Below are 17,579 nucleotides of genomic sequence, written 5' to 3' on the forward strand. Positions count from 1 at the left end.
GGTCTCGAACTCACAGTGATCCTCCTGCCTCAGCCTCCCGAGTGCTAGGATTACAGGAGTGTGCCACCAGGCCTGGCTTTTTGCAGGGTGGTGGTAGGGTTTTGATATGAGTCTGCAAGCGACTGATTTCTTATGGTCTCTGTGCAGTCAGGTCTCTCTGCAATGTTAATCTGTATTTGCAGCTGTTTTCTAGGACTAGCATCACTGCCTCAGCTCCATCTCAAATCATCAGCAGTATTTTCTCATAAGGATCACACAGCCTAGATCCCTTGAATGTGCAGTTCACAGTGGGGTTTGGACTCTTATGAGGGTCTAGTGATGCACTGGTCTGACAAAAGATGGGATTCAGGTGGTAAAGTGAGTGATGAGGAGTGGCTGTAAATATAGATGAAGCTTCACTTGCTTGTGCACTGCTCACATGTGTCATAATATTGATTTTTGCTTTGCAGGAAAATAATAATCATAGCATTTTTTTCAGTGAGACCTAGAGGCAGAAATGTATATGAAGTACTTTCACAGTGCTGGGCGTGTGAAGAGGGATAAATGACAGGGTTATGATGACAGTGACCATGGTGGTAATGCCAGGGTTCCTTCTGCTGATGCTAGTGATACATTGTCAAGCTCCACCCTTAAAATCTCTGGGCTTCCTGCTTCCTAACTGTGACTGGGGCATTGACCTAGCTCACAGGCTAAGACCAGCAGTTCCTTCATCGCTAGGGATCTTGGGCTGTACTTCACCTCTGCTGAATCAGAAACTCTGGGGATGGGGCTCAGCAGCCTATGCTTTAAGAAGCTGTCCAGGTGGCTGAAGTTTGGGCCCTTCTAGAATTATGATTCATCTATGTGTGTTTTATGTCTCTTGTACTGAAGGCCTTCATTTCTTGGGCACAGAGATGAGTCAGATGTGATCCCAGCCTGGGACATGTGGCACTGTGCAGGAGCACAGGCTGGGGCCGGAGCTTTCTGGGCTTCTATTGCTTCCTCTGCATCCAGAGGGCCTGAAGTTGCCCCAGCTGCTGTCCGTGAAGGGGACCTGGTGATGGGGGACAGGAGTTGTCCCTCCACTGGGTTGGTTTTCTTGCCAATCTGGGAGGACTCATGCCACCTGTCCTGGGCCTCACGAGGCCTTCATCATGTTGAGCAAGTTTATCATTTTTAGAGGCTCCTTGATGCCCTAGCCCTATTCAGTTCCTGTCAGGCTTTGTACCTCACCCCTTTCCTCAGCTTCTGCAAACCTCCTTAGCCACCTGGGTCACCCCCATCCTCAGGGCTATCCCGGTATCTTTAAGGGCTGATTTTAATGTTGCCTTTGTGGACACAGGACTGCTGACAGATGACCAGCTCTGTGCAGGCAAGGCATGAGCTCTTTTTGCTGTCCTAGACTCCTACAGCATGGAATCCCAGAGAGGAAGGGACCTGCCTGCCCAGAGGCATACGGCACAGTGGTGAAAGAACTGGCTTCAGAACCCAGGCCCTGCAGGCAGGACATGCCCGGAGGGAACAGTGTTAAATCTATAGTGACTGAACTGGAGCAGCAGGGGACAGAGGGGAGGGAGAGGCCTCGGAACCAAGCAGATCTGCTTCTCTGTCCCCTGTGCTCTCTGGGGTGAGGAAACATCGCCTCCTCTGCCCAGGAGCCTCCCCTGGGGCCTGGGACAAGGCCTGGTTCACAGCAGTGATGCAGTTTTTACAGGGTGCTTGCTGCTACTCCCTACCCATCTCCTTTGCTCGGACCTTTCCCCACCCCTTCCCTTTCCCGCCATACACTTCACTACGCTGTTAGTCCAGTGTGAGTGTCAGGGCCTCCTCTTCAAGCCTCTTGCAGAAGCGAGAGGGACAAGAGAAATCCTGGTGGTCCCTCAGCCGGTGGTGCTCCAGGAGGCTGAATCCTGCATGGCCATCAGGGTGGAATGTAGCAGGTGCCACTTTAGAAGAAACACCGTGCCTATTTTAAGGAAGTGGGAGTGTGCTGTGTCTGCGGCCAGCAGCTGCTGGATGCCAGCAGAGTGCTATGGTGCAACAGTGGGCGGTGGGCGGTGGGCGGCACTTCGAAGGGTGCAGAGTTCTGGCAGGTGGGTCTGGTGTCTGTCCGGGAGGCTGCTGGCAGCTCCCTGGCCTCTGCCGTGTTCTCGCCTGACCCCTTGTGGTCGGATGGACTCCAGGCCTCTAGGGGCCATCCCAGAGCCAAACATGGTGGGGAGAGGGGGGTGGCTGGAAGTAGGGTGAGAAAAAGTGAGTCAGGCCGGGTTCCCAGGACATGCATGGGCACTGTGCCCCTGCCGTGGCTGTGAAACAACTGGCTGCCCCTGAGACTTCCGTGAAGGTTGCGTGGGATCAGGAGAAGGGGGTCAGAGGGCTGTCAGCCGAGGGGCCTGGCAGAGGCCGGCGATAACAGCTGGCTAGGGAGGGCGGGAGCAGCTGCGGCAGGAGGAGGAGGAGCCGGAACCCTGCACCGAGAGGCAGCCGGCTGCGTTTGGAGCCAGAGTGCCTGCAGGCTGTGGCTCAGGTGACCAGCCTTTGTCTCCGGAGCCTGCTGGGACACTGCGATGATCCAGAATGTGGGGAGCCACCTGCGGAGGGTATGGACAGTGGGCTGTGGGAGGCACAGGGAGGGCAGGAGAGGCTGGGGGCCCAGGAAGGCGCTGACGCGTCCCCTTTAAGGCAGAAGTTCTGCATCCTCTGTCTCACTCTTCACAGGCCATTTTCGAGTTCTCTTTGAAAGGAGAACTTGTGGAATCTCTAGGCTGCTTATTCATAGACAGTGTCCCCCAAACAAGTGCCAAGGAGCCAGTAGACGCTCTGGGCTGGCAGTGTTCTGGGCGTCCGGCTGGGGTGGTGAGTTTCTGTGTGGTTCAGGTCTGTGCGTGTCTCTCTTTGTTGCCTTCTGATGAGCTCAGGGCTGTGAGGTGTTTAACGCTGTAGCTCCAAGGCTGCAGAGCTGGTGGAAGAGCAGAATGAAGTGTGTGTGCACGCGTGACGGACAGAGTTTCAGGGTGAAGTCAGAGAGCAGGCACAGGACCACGTGAGGGACCGGCCATGTGGAAAAGCATCCTGGGAAGTGACCTTAGAGAGCACTTTTCCCTGGAACCTTCTCACGGGGACTTTGGAGCTGAGATTGAGTTCCAAGGACAGACACAGATCCAAGGGCTCGGTGGCACCTGCTAGGGCCTTTGACCTGGTACTTGGAAAAGGCTCCGGACAGGCCAGAGGGCTTGTGCGGCCGCAGAGCGGCTGTCTGCTGAGGATGCTGGCAGCAACAGCCTTTTCAAAAGGTACTGGGCACCGTCCCTGCCTGGCAAGCACGAGGTCCTGAGTTCGATTCCCAGTACCAGAAAAAAAGGGGGGGCTGGGGAAAATAAAGAGAGGCTGTATGAACCCCCCCATCTCCACAGCCACCCCTCAACTCCCATCCTCACTAGGCCCCCTGATCCATGCCATGCCCCCTTCAGCAGGCCAGTGTGCCTTGTCCCCAACTTCAGTGTGACTTTCACATGCCTTCTGTGACACTAAAGGACCTTGGCAATCCGACTTCCACCCCTGCCTGCCTCCCTCCACACCCATCGTCCTCACCCCTCTGTGTTTTCTGCCGGGGATGCACGGAACTGCTTTCTACAGCCTTGCGCTTGGCTGTTTCCTCTCCTTCCCATGGTTTTACCTGCCATGCCCTCTGCCAGAGTTACCCCAGCCTCCCTCTCCTCCTCTAATTCATCTCCCTGGCATGTTCCCCAGACCCCCCAGATTCAGCTCAGGGGCCGCCCCTGCTGGAAAGCCCAGCTCTCTGAGTGGAACCCATGCTTCCCCTGCACACCTGTGCTCCCTCCAGCCAGCAGGCTCCTTGAGGCTGCTTCTGGTGTACCTGGCACTGGGCTGGGTCTGGGCAGAGTCCTGGGAAAGCTTAGGGAATGTATGGGTGCAGGCGGCTTCTCAACTTGGCCGAGGGTGGGATCTGAGCAGCAGGGCCTCTTGCTCCCATCCTCTGTGCCCAGGGTAGAGTGTGTTCTAGATGAAGGGCGGCCGGGTCTTCTCCCAAGTTCTGTTATTTAAAGAACTTCTTTCCCAGTGGGTATGAGATGTGTCTTTAGCCCCGTTTTCCAGAGACAGCAGTGTTAGCAAAGCCAAACTTACTCAGTTCTCTAGGAGGTGGGACACATATGTCCTGTATAAGGACTCTGAAGCTCAGTGAGGTTCAGTGATGTCCCAAGATCTCGCTGGTAAGTGCAGATCTGGAATTTGAACTCTGGTCCTGGCTCCAGAGTCTGGGCTCTTAAGGGACCAGAGGCTCTACTAGATGATGGCTGAGAGGGGCATCCAACAATCACGCCCCGACTCTGCACTGTGCCTGTGTCCAGAGTGAGTCTGCAGTGGAGGTGGGCATCTGATGAGAAACTGGGCACACAAGGACACGGACCTCGTGTTGGCTAACAACACTCTGCCCTCACCTGCCACCTCTGAACTATTGCCTTGTTGACAAGTCGTGGATTTCCCTGGCTTCTTCTTCTTCTTTTTTTTTTTAGTACTGGGGATCAAACTCGGGACCTTGCGCCTGCATGGCAGGCGGTGGAACCACTGAGCTAAATCCCTGGCTCTTCCCTAGCTTCCTCTTGACTTCCCTTTACTCTGATATAAGAGAGAGTTTGGAGATATTTTTTGGCTTGGATCCGAAGCATCTTTTTCTATTTTTTTTTTGGTACCGGGGATTGAACTCAGGTCCTTGAGCTTGCAAGGTGAAGCATCTTTTAATAAAAAGCAAACTAGCAAATAAATCAAAAGCAAACAAACCAACAAATAAAGTCCCACTGAACTATCTTCACTGGGGACTAAAGAAGGCAGGTCAAAGGGGGAACAAAAGGGATCTCAGATGATTCTCAAGCCCCACTTTGTGCAGTGTGGGGGCTCTTTTCGGCATCCTAGGAAGCGTAGGCAGTGAGTGCTGGAGTCAGGCAGTTCGGGCTCCTGCTCACTGCTGGGTTCCCAGCAAACAAGCACTGGCTCTTAAGAGTGAGTGCGTGGGGCCGTGATTTGCCACCCAGCCAGGAGGCAGCAGGGGTGCTGGTGCTCACTTGGGGCTGCTGGCAGGACTCTGTTCAGCCTCAGTTCTTGCCTCTCTTGGTGGAGTGCTCATCTCCTTTCCCCATGCAAGTGGGCTGGTGGGGGCCCGTGATGCCCTACTGGAGAGACTGCCAGGCTCTGGAGGTCTGGGACCCTCTGCCCACCTTCAGGTCTAGCCAGGCCCCGCTCAGTTCTCTGTGGGGTCAGGGTTTTTTTTCCAGTGCAGAAATGATGACGGGAGGATTGTTTGTCCCAGTCCTTCTGAGATGCCGTGCGCCCAGGGAGTGCTGGTCCCCGGGCGGTGAGAGGTCAGACACGGCTGTGGGCACTTGTGCTCACACTCACAGATGCTGTGCTGCTCCAGACCTCCATTGTGATCCCACCACCTCACCTTGAACCTGAACACAGACTGACAACATCCCCAGCCCCACTGGGGGTCCCATCCAGTGCAGGGGGAGGTTGAAGGTCCAGCGTTTGGCTCAGAGTCTTACATTAACCCCACTGCTCACTCCTCTGGGTGCTGGGTGATTCCGGAGTGCCCCACTTTGACACAGGAGGCTCTGAAAGTTTGTGAAGGGTTCGTGTGACACCTTGAGCGGCCTGACAGAGAAGGGCAGGGGTTGTCTGCTCCAGGTTCTGGCTGCATGGTGAGGAAGAGACCTACAGATGTAAAGCGATGAGAGAGCCATGTGCCCATCTATCAGACAGTAGGCCTCAAAGACCACACAGAATGGAGATGTGACCACAGGGGTTGCTGGGTTGAGTGAGACGCAAACATTTCCCATCAGTCTGTTCAGGAGCTGCTGGCAGCCTGTCCGGAGGACTCTTCCTCCTTCAAAACCTAGCTCAGCCTTCGCTTCCCCCCTGAGTTTCCTCCTGTCTGGCCCCAGAAACTACGACATCTCCTGATGAGGTTGTACCTTTTTCTACTCGTTCCTTCCACAGATGCAGGTGACAGGCACTGAGTGTGCTATGGCCTGTGACCGAGCAGAGCTGACGGTTAGTAGGGAGAGATGGTGGGGAAGGCAAATAACAAGAGTCTGCAATAAGTGCTGTGAATAGTGCCATGTAGGTCCCCACCGTGTGCCAACTCATTTATTCCTTATAACAACTCTGCGAGGCGGATAGTGTCATTGTGCCTGTATTAAGAAGAGACTGAGGCAGACAGGTGACTTTCTCAAGGTCACAGCTAATACGCAGCACTGTGGAGCTTAACCTCAGGCTGTGTGGAGCAGCGATCTAGTGGTGGAGAAGAGAGCTGTGGGAGCTCTGGCGGAGGAGTATTCCCACCAGGGCCAGGCTGTGTGCCTCTCCAAGGCACTGCTGCTGAATGGAGCCCATGTGGCTTGGAGAGGAGTGAGCTGGGGCAGGACAGCTTCAGGAGGCTGCAGCTGAGGCTCTGGGCTTTGTAGACTGAGTTAGGTTTGGAGGGCTCTGGGCTCTGCTGTCTGTGAGCTCCTTGGGGGCCCTGTGGTTCCCGAGCTTGGTGCAGGGTGTGCAGTCCCTGCAGGCTGAGCTCAGTGACCCAGTAAACACATCATCCTCCCTCCTCTTCTCTGTGTGGACAGCACAATGAGGAGCTTGGTTGCCCTCTGGACTCTTCACAACAGCACTGGAAAGAGGACTAGCCCCTGGGGCAGATGTGCAGGGAGACATGAGAGGAGGTGCCTGGGCTCATGGGAGCTTCTCCAGCCTTTGTCTTGGCCAGGGAGACCTCTGGAACCCAGATGTGCAGCCAGTGAATGAACTCATCCCTCTGCCCAGCTTTGCACACTAACTTGTGGGTTCAGGGTCCCAGGCTGTCTGAGCTGACCCCACCACACACGTGCCATGGTCTAGGGGAGTCTTCACCACCAGCCCTCACGTTCACCTTTGCCAGTGCTGAGGGAGGCCATTCTGGCATCCTGGGGCCTCTGGAGAACTGTCCAGCACTGCACTGGACAGCAGAAGGGTCCAGAGCCCTGCCTCAGAGATGCGAGCTTGCTTTGCCTCTGGGACTGCAGTGTCCCTGCGTATGAAGCAGATCTGTCTGTCCTGAAGATCTTGCCAGACCTTTGGCAGAATCAGAGACCCTGGAGGAGTAGATCTGGCCCCTGGTTGGCTGTGGTGGTCGCTCCTTTTTCCATCTCATCTGGACTCGTTTCCTCAGCAGTTCAGTGGCAGGGAGGCTTGGTCAGATGCAAAGGTGAAAGTGAACTTTTCAGCCAAGGACCTACTAAGTGCCTGGCATATTTAAATACCAAGGGCCGGGGATTTAGCTCAGTGGTTCCACCGCCTGCCTCACAAGCACAAAGGCCCCGGTACAAAAAACAAAAAAACAAAAAACACCCAAAACCCCAAAAAACAAAATATCTTTGCAAGCCTAATGGTTTTCAGCTGGCTTTACAAAGAAAACCAAGCCTCTTTGAGCCAGTTAGAGCACTCAAAGTCTTGTCTGGCCCCAGGCTCCAGTTGGGCAGAGGCCCTGGGCACTGAGGTCCCTTGCTTTGTCCTGGACTGACCTGGAGTGGGGGATCTCATGTCTTTGCCTTGTGCCTGCTCTGTCCTGTGGCTGCAGGGACAGGTGGTGCTGCCAACTGGATCCTCTGCCAGCTCCCTGGCTGCAGGCCTGTGTCCCTCTGCCATTCCAAGAGCAGCCTCCTTGCAGGTAGGGGTGGCAGCAGGGCTGTGATGCAAAGAGCCAGAGTCTAGCACTTTGGGGACACAAGAATGAGTCACACCAGACCTGTCCTCAGGTGTCCCCTGGGCAAATGCAGAGATCCAGCAGGGTAAAACAAGGATGCGGCCAGATTTTGATGGAGGGAAGCCCTGAAGTGGCCCTCACTAGCCCCGGAGGGTCAGGGCGAGGTCCTTGGAGGAAGCAATGGATTAGCTGGGCCTCAAAAGCTTTTCTAGGTGAGGAACCATGGTCTGGCCAGAGTCTCCTGTGTGTGAGAGGCACAGTTCCACAAAGAAATGGTCAGGGAATGTGGCAGCGACCCCTGGTGGAGGCCACTCCACCTGGCCGCCTCTACCGTCTGTATTTCCTGTCTGGCACTTCCTCAGTGGTAATAATTGGCCCTCTGCAAATTATGCATTATGAATGAACATCAGTGGACGCGAATTAAAAAGCCTGTCTTTTGGAGAGGCAGGCAGCCCAGTGAGTAGTAACACTGCCTCCTCTCCCTGGTGTGGAGCTCTGGGCCAGCATTAGCTCCCTTTCCTGTGCTGGAGAGACACTTGTGCCTCCCAGGACATGGTAAGGAGGAATTGGTGTCATGCTCACAGGGCCACTGTAGAGTGTCTATCAAGATTGCCACGTGTTGGGCACTGGGAAAATGGTCACGAGGTGCTGGGACTCCAGAGAGCTATGCTTACATTAGGATGGGTGGGATCAGCTTTGCCAGGAAGCCAGGGAGGCAGCACCTGAGCTCAGGTCTCCCCACTCCTTGACACTGTGCTGCCTGCGAACTGGCTGGAACTGGCTGCTGTTGCCCTGGGGTGTGGCCTGGCCCGGGTCACAGGTCTGGGAGGGGAGTGGCCCTGGGGCCTCCTCTGAAGCAGTTCTGGTTTCCAGCCACTCCAGGCCTGCTGTACCAGGTGGGTCCACAGTTTTTCTCTTTGTTCCTTTGGGAAGGCATGAAGACCCAACATCTCCCTCTGCCTTCTCACAGTGGGCAGTGGGAAGGATCCACACTTGCGCTCTTGACTAGATCTTCCCCAGACTCGGGGTGGGGGTGGGGGGTGGGGTCCCAGGGCAGACATAGGCCATGCTGACTTTACACAGAGGAGACTGAAGAGATCTAGTGGCAGCCTACAGGCTCTGAGAGAGGGCCAGGGGTTGGCACAGAGAGGAGACGGGGCCAAGGGGTAAGCTGCTCGGGCTGGGAAGGAGCCTCTCTGAAGAGAACCAGAAGGGAAGGGCCCAGCCCTGCCTTCCATCCCCACCCTGAGGGCCTCCTGGGACTCTGAACTGGTCTGGTCCCCACCCTGCTTTTGAAGATAAAAGTGGAGCTTCCAGCAGCAAGGCACAGAGAAGGTGTGTCTCTCCACAGAAGGAACAGGTTCCAGCTAGGCTGGCAGGGGAGTGGGAGGGACTTCTGAGCCTGCTGGGCTGGCCCTCTGGATGGGGAGTGGCGGCGGCGGTGGTGGTGATATCCCCACAGCCCAGATGAAGCCACTGGTCTGGATCACCTTCCCAGCCAGCTCTGCCCCACGTTGCCCGGGACACAGGGGAGCTGGGAGGCAAGGGACCAAGAGTCTGTCACAGAAGGTCTATGGGCTGGTGACCTGACCTCCCTCTGCCTGGCATCCACTCTGCAGCACCTGAACTGTCTCTGGTTTTGGGAGAGTCCCATTCCAGTTCCCTTTGCCTTTCACTGGCCAGGGGTGTATATGTGGGTAGGGGGTGTCTTTCCTCGTTCCTTGACATGTTTCTTTTCCCTCTTCTTCCTCCTCCTCATTTTCCTCCTTTCTCCTTCTTTTCCTTCTTCAACTGTAGCAAAATTTTGTTAAAGTTAGGAAAAGAAACAGCCTTTACAGAGTGAGTTTGGACCAAGTAAAAGTAGGAAAAGAAGTGCACCCTACAGTGTGAGGGTGGACTATCATGAAGAGGCACAATAGCCAAGTTTCCTTTTCTTTATCTGTGAAATGAGGATTCCTGTTTCAGAGTACAAGTGTAAGCTAAAGAACCCCTGGCCTGGCACAGAATAGCTGCACAATAAATGGCAGCCATAGATTTCTAAAATGAATCTAAAAGAATTTAAAAAAGACCTTCCTGGGAAGCCTCTGTCCTGTAGGCAGCTCTCCACCTTCATGGCAATGAGCTCCAGTATCTCCCAACCTTTAGGTGAACAAAGCCCCTCCCCTGTCCCCATGTCCAGCTACTACTTGGTTTCTTTGGTTCTTCTTCCCATAATAACCTCTCAAACTTTCTATAGAGCCCATGTCTACTTGCTGAACTCTCATCCTTTCCCTGTCACTGTGATTGGTTTTCTCTCTATTCCTCCTGTTGTGGCTGTGTTTAGATGTCCCCCCAAAACTTCATGCAGTGATAAGTGGGGCTTTTAGGAGGTGGCTAGATTTTAGATGTGTGCCTCTGGGATTGAGGATGTGATGCTGGGGTTGATTTCTAGTGTGATGCTAGGATTAAAGGAGCCCCATCCTGGATGTGAGTGCGGTTGGTAGCCTGGATAGGATACGAGGGATAGAAAGAAGGGCACTGCTTTTTTGCTTGCTGCTTCGCTGCCTTCTGCCTGCCATGAACTGTTTCTCCTCTGCAATACCCCTCTGCCATGCCTCCCTGCCTTGGAGCCAGACAACTATGAATTGAAATCTCTATAAACTGAATTAAAATAAACTTTTCCTCCTTTAACTTTGGATGTCAGGTATTTTGTCTCACCTCCCTTCCTTTGATCAAATCAGTGACAGCTTCTCTCCCCATCTGCCTTGACTCTGCTAGGTGACCAGCAGTATTCCTTTGGGAAAGCCACTCTTTCCAGGGGCTCCTCCTGCCTGCCTGCCTGCTCCCCCACAGTCTCTTTGGCAGACTCCTCCTTCCTATGGAGCATGCAAATCTTTCTCTACCCTCTTTTCTGGGATGATGTCTGTTCTAGATATCAGAGCTGAAGAGCCAACTACCTTGAAATTTAATGCCTTAGAACAACCATCATTTTATGGTGTCTAGTGATTTTGTGGGACAGAAGTTTGGGCTGGGCTTGATTGGGTTCTTCTTCCCCATGGGGCACTGGTGGAGGTTACTTGATGGTGGTGGTGGTAGGGTCCAAGATGATGCCACTGACACCATGGTGGGGATTGCTGCAAGGTTGGGCTTAGCTGGGATTGCTGATCAGAGCATCTACATGTGTCCTCTTCAGTGTGACAGTCTCAGGGGACTAAGATTTCCCAGAGTAAGAGCTCCACAAGGTCTTGTGGAAACTGCATGTCTTCTTGTGACAAAAGATGACTCAGTTCCAGGGGCGGAGCTTGGACTCTACTCTCAGTGGGAATCATAGCAAAAGCTGGGGCCTTTAACCTACTACAAGGTCACAGAGCGATGTGGGTCTTAGATACTCAGTATGCCTGTCTTCTCCTGGGTTGTACTCTGGAACTTTCTTAAACATTGACCAGCATCTCACAGAGTTTTGATTCCACCCTTATTTATTTCTCCACTGGGCTCCCCCAGCTCAGTGGCCAGCACCACCACCCACCAGTCATTCATTCCAGGCCTGGGCCTTCCCCTTCTCTCAGTACCACAAGTTGGGTCCCCCGACTCCACCCTCTGTCCATCCTCTCTGATCGGCCCAGTGGATGGCATTGTGGACTCTCCCTGCCTCCCTGTCCCTCATCCTAAAGTGTACCTCCACCCAACAACATAGGGATCTGAAGTGCAGGTCAGGTCACCTCCCTTCCTGACAGCCTCCAAGCCTTCTTCTCACTTGCTGAAAAATCTAGATTCCTCAGGGACCTACCTGGCCCTCCAGAATTACCTCCCAATACCTGCTCTTCCTCTGCTGACCTTTGATCCTGCCCTCTTGGGAGTTGGCACCTTGGTTTCCATGCCTGGTAACCCCAGGTCCTTGAACAATTGCCCCTATACAAGTTCCTCCCACCTGCCATCTTCTCTTCATCACAGCCCCTGGTTTTACTTTCTGATAGCATTCTTCTTTCTCTAACACCATCTTGTTCCTTTTGTTTATTGTCCACCCACTAGCAAAGAGACTGTCCTGTCCCATGCTGTGTTCCCAGAGCCTTAAAGGCATGGAGGATACTCCTTGATCCCCAGCCAGGGTGGGGGTGGGGCTTTCTACCCTGGCCTGGATTTTAACCTCATTAGCTAGCACTCCTGTCCTCTGGCCCAGGCAGCCCTCAGATCTGCAGCCAGGGATTGTCCCTCCTGGCCCTTGGCCACTCCCTGCTCCCTGGGCTCCCACCTCCTCACAGGGCCCCAGCCTGGGCTGTCTCCTGCATTGAGTCATTGCTTCCCTAACAGGGGCCACACCCCACCCCCATCACAGCAGGAAGCCTTCTGCCTCCGGCCACAGGGCTCTGGTTTGGTTTCAGCAGGAGTTGTCACTGTAGAGTTTGTGGATAGATGAAATCACACAAACAACCATTAGGTTAGCGCCACCCCAGCATGAAAACAACTTAAAGTGCTGGCAACAGAAACGGGCTTAAATGCAGGCTGATGATTGAGCTCTTCCGTGTTGAGGGCTTTGGAGTTTGGAGTTTGGATCAGGGTGTTTTGGAGTGGTCCTGGCTGACAGCTGTGTCTTCATTCAAGCCATTTGACCTAGTGTTGGATGGAGCCAGCAAAGGTGGCACCACTGGCGATGCCTCCTGGTGTCAGTCTCACACATTTTTACAGAGCACATACAATGTTCAGGGTCAGTATAAATTCAAAATATGCAGATATATCTGTTTCTGCCCCACACATGCCTTGTTCTCAGTAACCCCACATTGCTTTCTGGTGATCACCGCCTTAGAGTCCAAGAATCCACTCCCTTCCTGATGCGTGGACACCCATGGGAGGGGTGGCCTCACAGAAAGCCGAAGACTCCGTCCTGTCCAACCTTGATTCCTGCTTGAAGTGAAGCCATGGTGGTAGACAGATCGGTGTGTGGACAGACCAGTGTCCAACTGGTGCGGTGGGGAGGAAGAGTGAAAGTCATTGTCACAACAGGTGGACAGGCCATGACTGACCCTCCCTGTTCTGCAGAGGTCTGGTATTCTCAGCGATGTCTCCTACCCTGGGGTGCCAGTGCAGACCCCTGGCTGGCAGGGGCAGACACCTGGCTTTTTAAGAACACAAAGACTGTGGCATTGGGCCAGATCTGAGCACAGTCTCACTGAGTCCTGCCTGGGATGTTCCTGTCCCCATTTTTTGGATGTGTAAAGTGAGGTTCAGAATGACTTCAATAATAGCTTTGGGTTGTCTGGCCAGAGGCAGGGTCAGATGGATGTAGTCTGAGCCTGCTGGGCCTTCCTGTGATTTTCTTCTCTTTCTCCACCCTCCTCATTTTTCTTCTTTGAACCTTTCTTGTGGGCTCAGATTCCTCTGAGATAGGGCAAAAAAAAGACCCAGATGTGGCAGGACTAGGCCAGGGCAGACTGTTTTGCAGCCAGAGCGCTCTGGGTGAGGGAAGCCCCTGGTGCCCATGGTCAGCAGGCAGCTCCGCTGAGCCTCTCCAACCTCCAGATTTGCCGCCTTAGATTTGCAGGGGCCCCTTGCTAAGTCTTATTCTGAGACCTGCTCACCTCCCACACAGCAAGATAAATCACAGCCCCTGCTTGCCCGCTCTGCCCTGCTTAGGAATGGCTCCTCGAACACTGGGGAGAAATAAGAAATTGTTGTTTTGTGTAAAGGGAAGCTGGGGAAGGTGGGAGGGAGGAAGCTGAGGGGCAGGAGAGCTCTGTGGCTTTGAGGGTTGAGAGGGAGGGGTATCCCAAGTGGGGAGGTGCTGCCTGGGAGTCCCGGGAAGGTGAGGACACTGTCCCTTGGTGGGAGGGGCGTGGAGAAGCAGCTGGGGTCTTGAAGGGGCCGCCTTCCTGGGACAGGAAGTCCCAGTGGCAACCAGAATCCCTCTGCTGGCTGAGAGTGGCTCAAGCTGGAGGAATGTGTGTGTGTGCAGCGGGGAGGTTTGGAGGGGGCCCCTTTCCTGTCTCCCTCACTTCTCCCTGTGTGTGTGTGTGTGTGTGTGTGCGTGTGTGTGCGTGTGTGCGTGTGTGTGTGTGTGTGTGTGTGTGTGCCCACGCATGTGTGTGTCCTCTTTTCTGCTTGTTCTGCTCTTTAACAGTCTATTTTTTTCCTCTCTCTCTTACCTCATCTTTTTTCTATCTTCCCTTTCCCTGCTCTCTTTCCTTTTTTTCTCCCTGACTCTTGCTGCTTCCTCTCTCTGTAACTGTGCTCTTCTCCCCTCCGTCCTTCTGTTTGGTCTCCCTCTCTCTCCCTCACCCTCCTGCCCAAGCTCTGGTAAAGGAGGTGGCTGGCAGAACACAGGGCCTGGGCCCATCACCTGGCTGCCTGTTGCCATGGTGACCCAAAGGCAGGGCCTGGCAGTCTCGGGAGGGGTAAGCAAGTGCCTGCTGTGGTAGCTAGGATTGCTGTGCTGTCTGGCTGGCCCTGGGCTGTTCTCCCACTCTTGGGTTCTGAGGGTTGACGAAGAACAGTTTTTGGCACATGGAGAGCTTGTAGCTTTCTCAGTGGTGGTGGCAGTAGGACAGTGCCACAAAAAGGGCCTAGACCCCTGGGCACAGGGCTCTGTGCACATAGTTGTTCCTGCTATGGAGGGGGAGCATCTGCAAACACAAGCTCCAGGAGTCAGTATGGCCTGGCATGACCGTGGCTGTCACATGTCACCCGGGAGGTGGCCGTGGCTGTCCTGCCACAGAGGGAGTCAGTTGGAGGAAACTGGCCAGGCAGCCTCAGCAGCCTTGAGTGGCACAGGTTCAAGTCTAAGTCTCCTCTCTGCCCTGTACAGCAGTGATTTCATGGTGCAAATGCAGGTAACTCAGTTTTCCCGAGCCTCTGTTTCCTCATCTGTAAAATGAAAATCATAACATCCAGCTGGTAGGGTTGTGTGGCAATGAACAGAGAAAGATGCAGGGAACCACTCAGCACAGTGCCCGGCACGTTACATCAGTGATGACTAGAGTGCCATAGGTTCGCCATCCCTGGGTTACATAGTCATTCCTGGAGGAGGTGACTGATCTCCATCTCATCTGTGCGTTCTAGGTGGGACCTTTTACTTTCCAATTTTATGGACTGAGGGAGCTGAGCTCAGAGAGGTTAAACCTTTGCTCTGTCCCTGGAAGCTTCTGGTGCAGGGCTCACCTGACACGCAGGTGCACGATGAAGGTGCAGGCCGAGGCCCTGGCCTCATGCTCAGCTTCTCAGTCTTAGCCCTGTCCTCCTGCCCTCTGCTGGAGCCCCTGCTGATTTGACAGCCTCTCCCAGGTCACTTCTTGTTCAATGCCTGTTGCCTGGTGTATCTGGCCCTGGCTTTGTGAGGCTGCCTGCCTTAGGGTCACTCAGGCTCATAGGCCAATCAAGGTCAACTCCTTGACTCCCTCTCCCTCTCCTGGGAGCTTTAGTAACAGGAGGGCACAGGCAATGCCCGAAGGCTTGGCACAGCCCTTTGGCTGTGTTCCCCCTTTTGCGCCTCTGGACAACCCTGCTAAGTACTTGGGATTCTCATTTTACTGGTGAAGAAAGCAGGCCCACAGCAGGAGTGAGTGTTGAAGGAATGGCAGCTGAGTGCGGGAGGGCTGAGCTGGGGTTCAGATGCAGCGTGGTCTCCAGGACCCGCACTCCCCACCAACTCCCTTTTCTGTATTTCCATTTCCCAAGGGGCGAAACAGGCTTCAGGGCCTGTGCTGGTCTAGGGAAACAGGAGTTCCCGTCCAGCCAACTCCTGCCTGCCCTGGAAATGATGCTCCCACAGCACTACACAGGCAGCCAGCTGCCTTTGGTTTTAGGGATAGAAGATAAGCTGTTTGTCCTGTTGTCCCCCAGGACAAAACAACTTCTAGACATCTTGCCCAAGGACTTGTTGGCTGTGAGCCCATCTGCTTCAGACGGTAGGCAGGGAGCTCTCTGTGCCTCAGTTTCCCCATCCATACAGCCAAGCAGGTGTGTAAAGTCTAAGACCTGCTCAGGGTGCCAAGAAATGTGTTGCAAGATAGACAGAGGCTGGAGGCCTGCACCTGAGTCCTGGCTCATGGGTCCAGAGCAGAGCACCGTGGGCAGGACTTGGGTTCCCTGTCCATGACGGTGCCTCCAATCTTTGCCCCTGGGTCAGATGAGATACGGTGGGATGGCATTTGGGAGCGGCCCTCTCCCTGACTCTGCCCTGGCCAGCTCCTGGTGGACCATCAGAGTGAGTGTCAGGTTTCAGATGAGGTTATTTTTGCTCTTGGGGGCGCGGAGGGAGGCAGGTGATGTTCTGACTGTCTGTTCTAAAATAGGGTGAAGGGGCAGGGGTGGGAGTGAGGCCTCATGGCCTGCATTCTCCCTGCCTATGTTGGGGACACAAGTGGCAATCAGGGACCCATGGAACAAATTAGTGCATTTGGTTCACAGCACACTGGACTCTGCTCCCTGGTCCTGTGGGTACCAGGACTGGAGAACTTCCTGTGAGCTGGGTCTTTATGGCTGGAAAGAAGCCATCGAGTTAGATGCCCCACTTGACAGATTCTCCCAGCTCCTCAAACTAAGGCCAGAGCTCTATGAAATCCATGTTTCCAAAGCTCCTACTATGTGCCAGGCACCCGCCTGGGTACCCTGCTTTCTGCACTTACCATCTCTTTTTTCTTAAAAAGATAGCTGGTGTTTAAATTTTAATTTAATGTAAAGTAGTAGGTTGACCTGATATATTTGTCTAAGATATTTTCTCTCAAGAATTAAAAAAAAAAACTTATCAAGGTAAAATCCATATAGAATTAGCTACAGTTTCCTGATATTTGATAAATTGCAGTGTTTCCACCATTACCAAGTAAAACCCTTAACCCATTAAACAGTTTTTCCACATTCCCCTGTACCCAGCGCTGTTTTACCCAACATTTTGGTACCTACTGCTGCCTTTTATTATTATTATTATTTTGCCTCTTTTACTAGGAACCACAATGCCAAATGCAGTTCTCTGTGGCGGGCCCTGCATTCCTGCCATAATTCTCTCCGCCCTTATTTGGTTCTTCAGCTTGACTTGTTTACATTTCTGCTCTCAGTGTATGTCTGTCTTGTGCAGGCCCCCGCAGAGCCTCTTGGGGGAAGCAGGTAGGGAACAGACAGGAAGGAGAGCTTTGGAATGTGGACAGATGCCCTGCCTTGCCCGCGGGAGAGGCTGTCCTTGGTGGCGCTTGTCTCTGCCAGAGGCTGGGGAGGGGTTTGGGCATCCAGTTCCGCTGGCTCAGCTCCTGGGGTTGACCTGGTTCAGACAATGGGCCTTTCATGGGGCCTGGGCTCTGAGGTGGGCCAGAGGCCTCCTGTTCCGGGCCCCTCGTGGGAGTGGGAGTGCCTTCCAGCCCCTCCAGCCCATGACTTGGGAGGACCGGATGGGAGGGGGAGCCCGGCTTGGGGGCCTCCTGCTCTGGGGTTGCAGACTTATAGTGCAGTCAGTCACTGGCTGTTTGAGTTCTTGCAGAACCAGTCACAGAATTCCTGAGCTGGGTGGGGGGCGGTGCCATGCAAACAGTCCAGTTCAGTTGCTCCCAGCTGAACTGGGGTGGGAAGCCCGTACCGTACGGTTTAGAATGCTAACAGCAAGCACCCCGTGAACATCAGCCACAGACTAGATGAGTGCTAGAAGCATTCATTACACACTTTGTCTCTTCATTTCATCCCCAAGCACACTTACGGGGAGCTGTTATTATCCCACTTTTACAGATGAGGAAACTGAGGCCCATGGAGGTCAAACATCCCTGCTTGGGTTTGCCCGGGTTACTTGGAGCTGGACTTGAACCCAAGTCAGGCTGACCCCTGGCCCTGCACAGCCCATCATGGTGGCAATTCCTGAGCCCCCCAAGCCTGCCACTCCCTGCTGGGATACGTGTGT

At 54.0% G+C, this 17,579-nt stretch overlaps 1 protein-coding gene across 1 annotated transcript in view; it reads left to right on the forward strand.

Moving 5' to 3' along the window:
* Positions 1 to 2,194: 2,194 nt before the first annotated feature.
* The window catches only part of Acot11 (acyl-CoA thioesterase 11), a 42,520-nt gene continuing 27,135 nt past the window's right edge, over positions 2,195 to 17,579 (forward strand). The window contains exon 1 of the mRNA XM_010610381.3: positions 2,195 to 2,579. Coding sequence (XP_010608683.1) covers positions 2,547 to 2,579 — 33 coding nt within the window. The 5' untranslated portion in view covers positions 2,195 to 2,546. The remainder of the gene's footprint in view (positions 2,580 to 17,579) is intronic.

Source organism: Fukomys damarensis, unplaced genomic scaffold, assembly GCF_012274545.1.
Source record: "Fukomys damarensis isolate Sample0158 unplaced genomic scaffold, DMR_v1.0_HiC HiC_scaffold_23, whole genome shotgun sequence".
Taxonomy (NCBI): domain Eukaryota; kingdom Metazoa; phylum Chordata; class Mammalia; order Rodentia; family Bathyergidae; genus Fukomys; species Fukomys damarensis.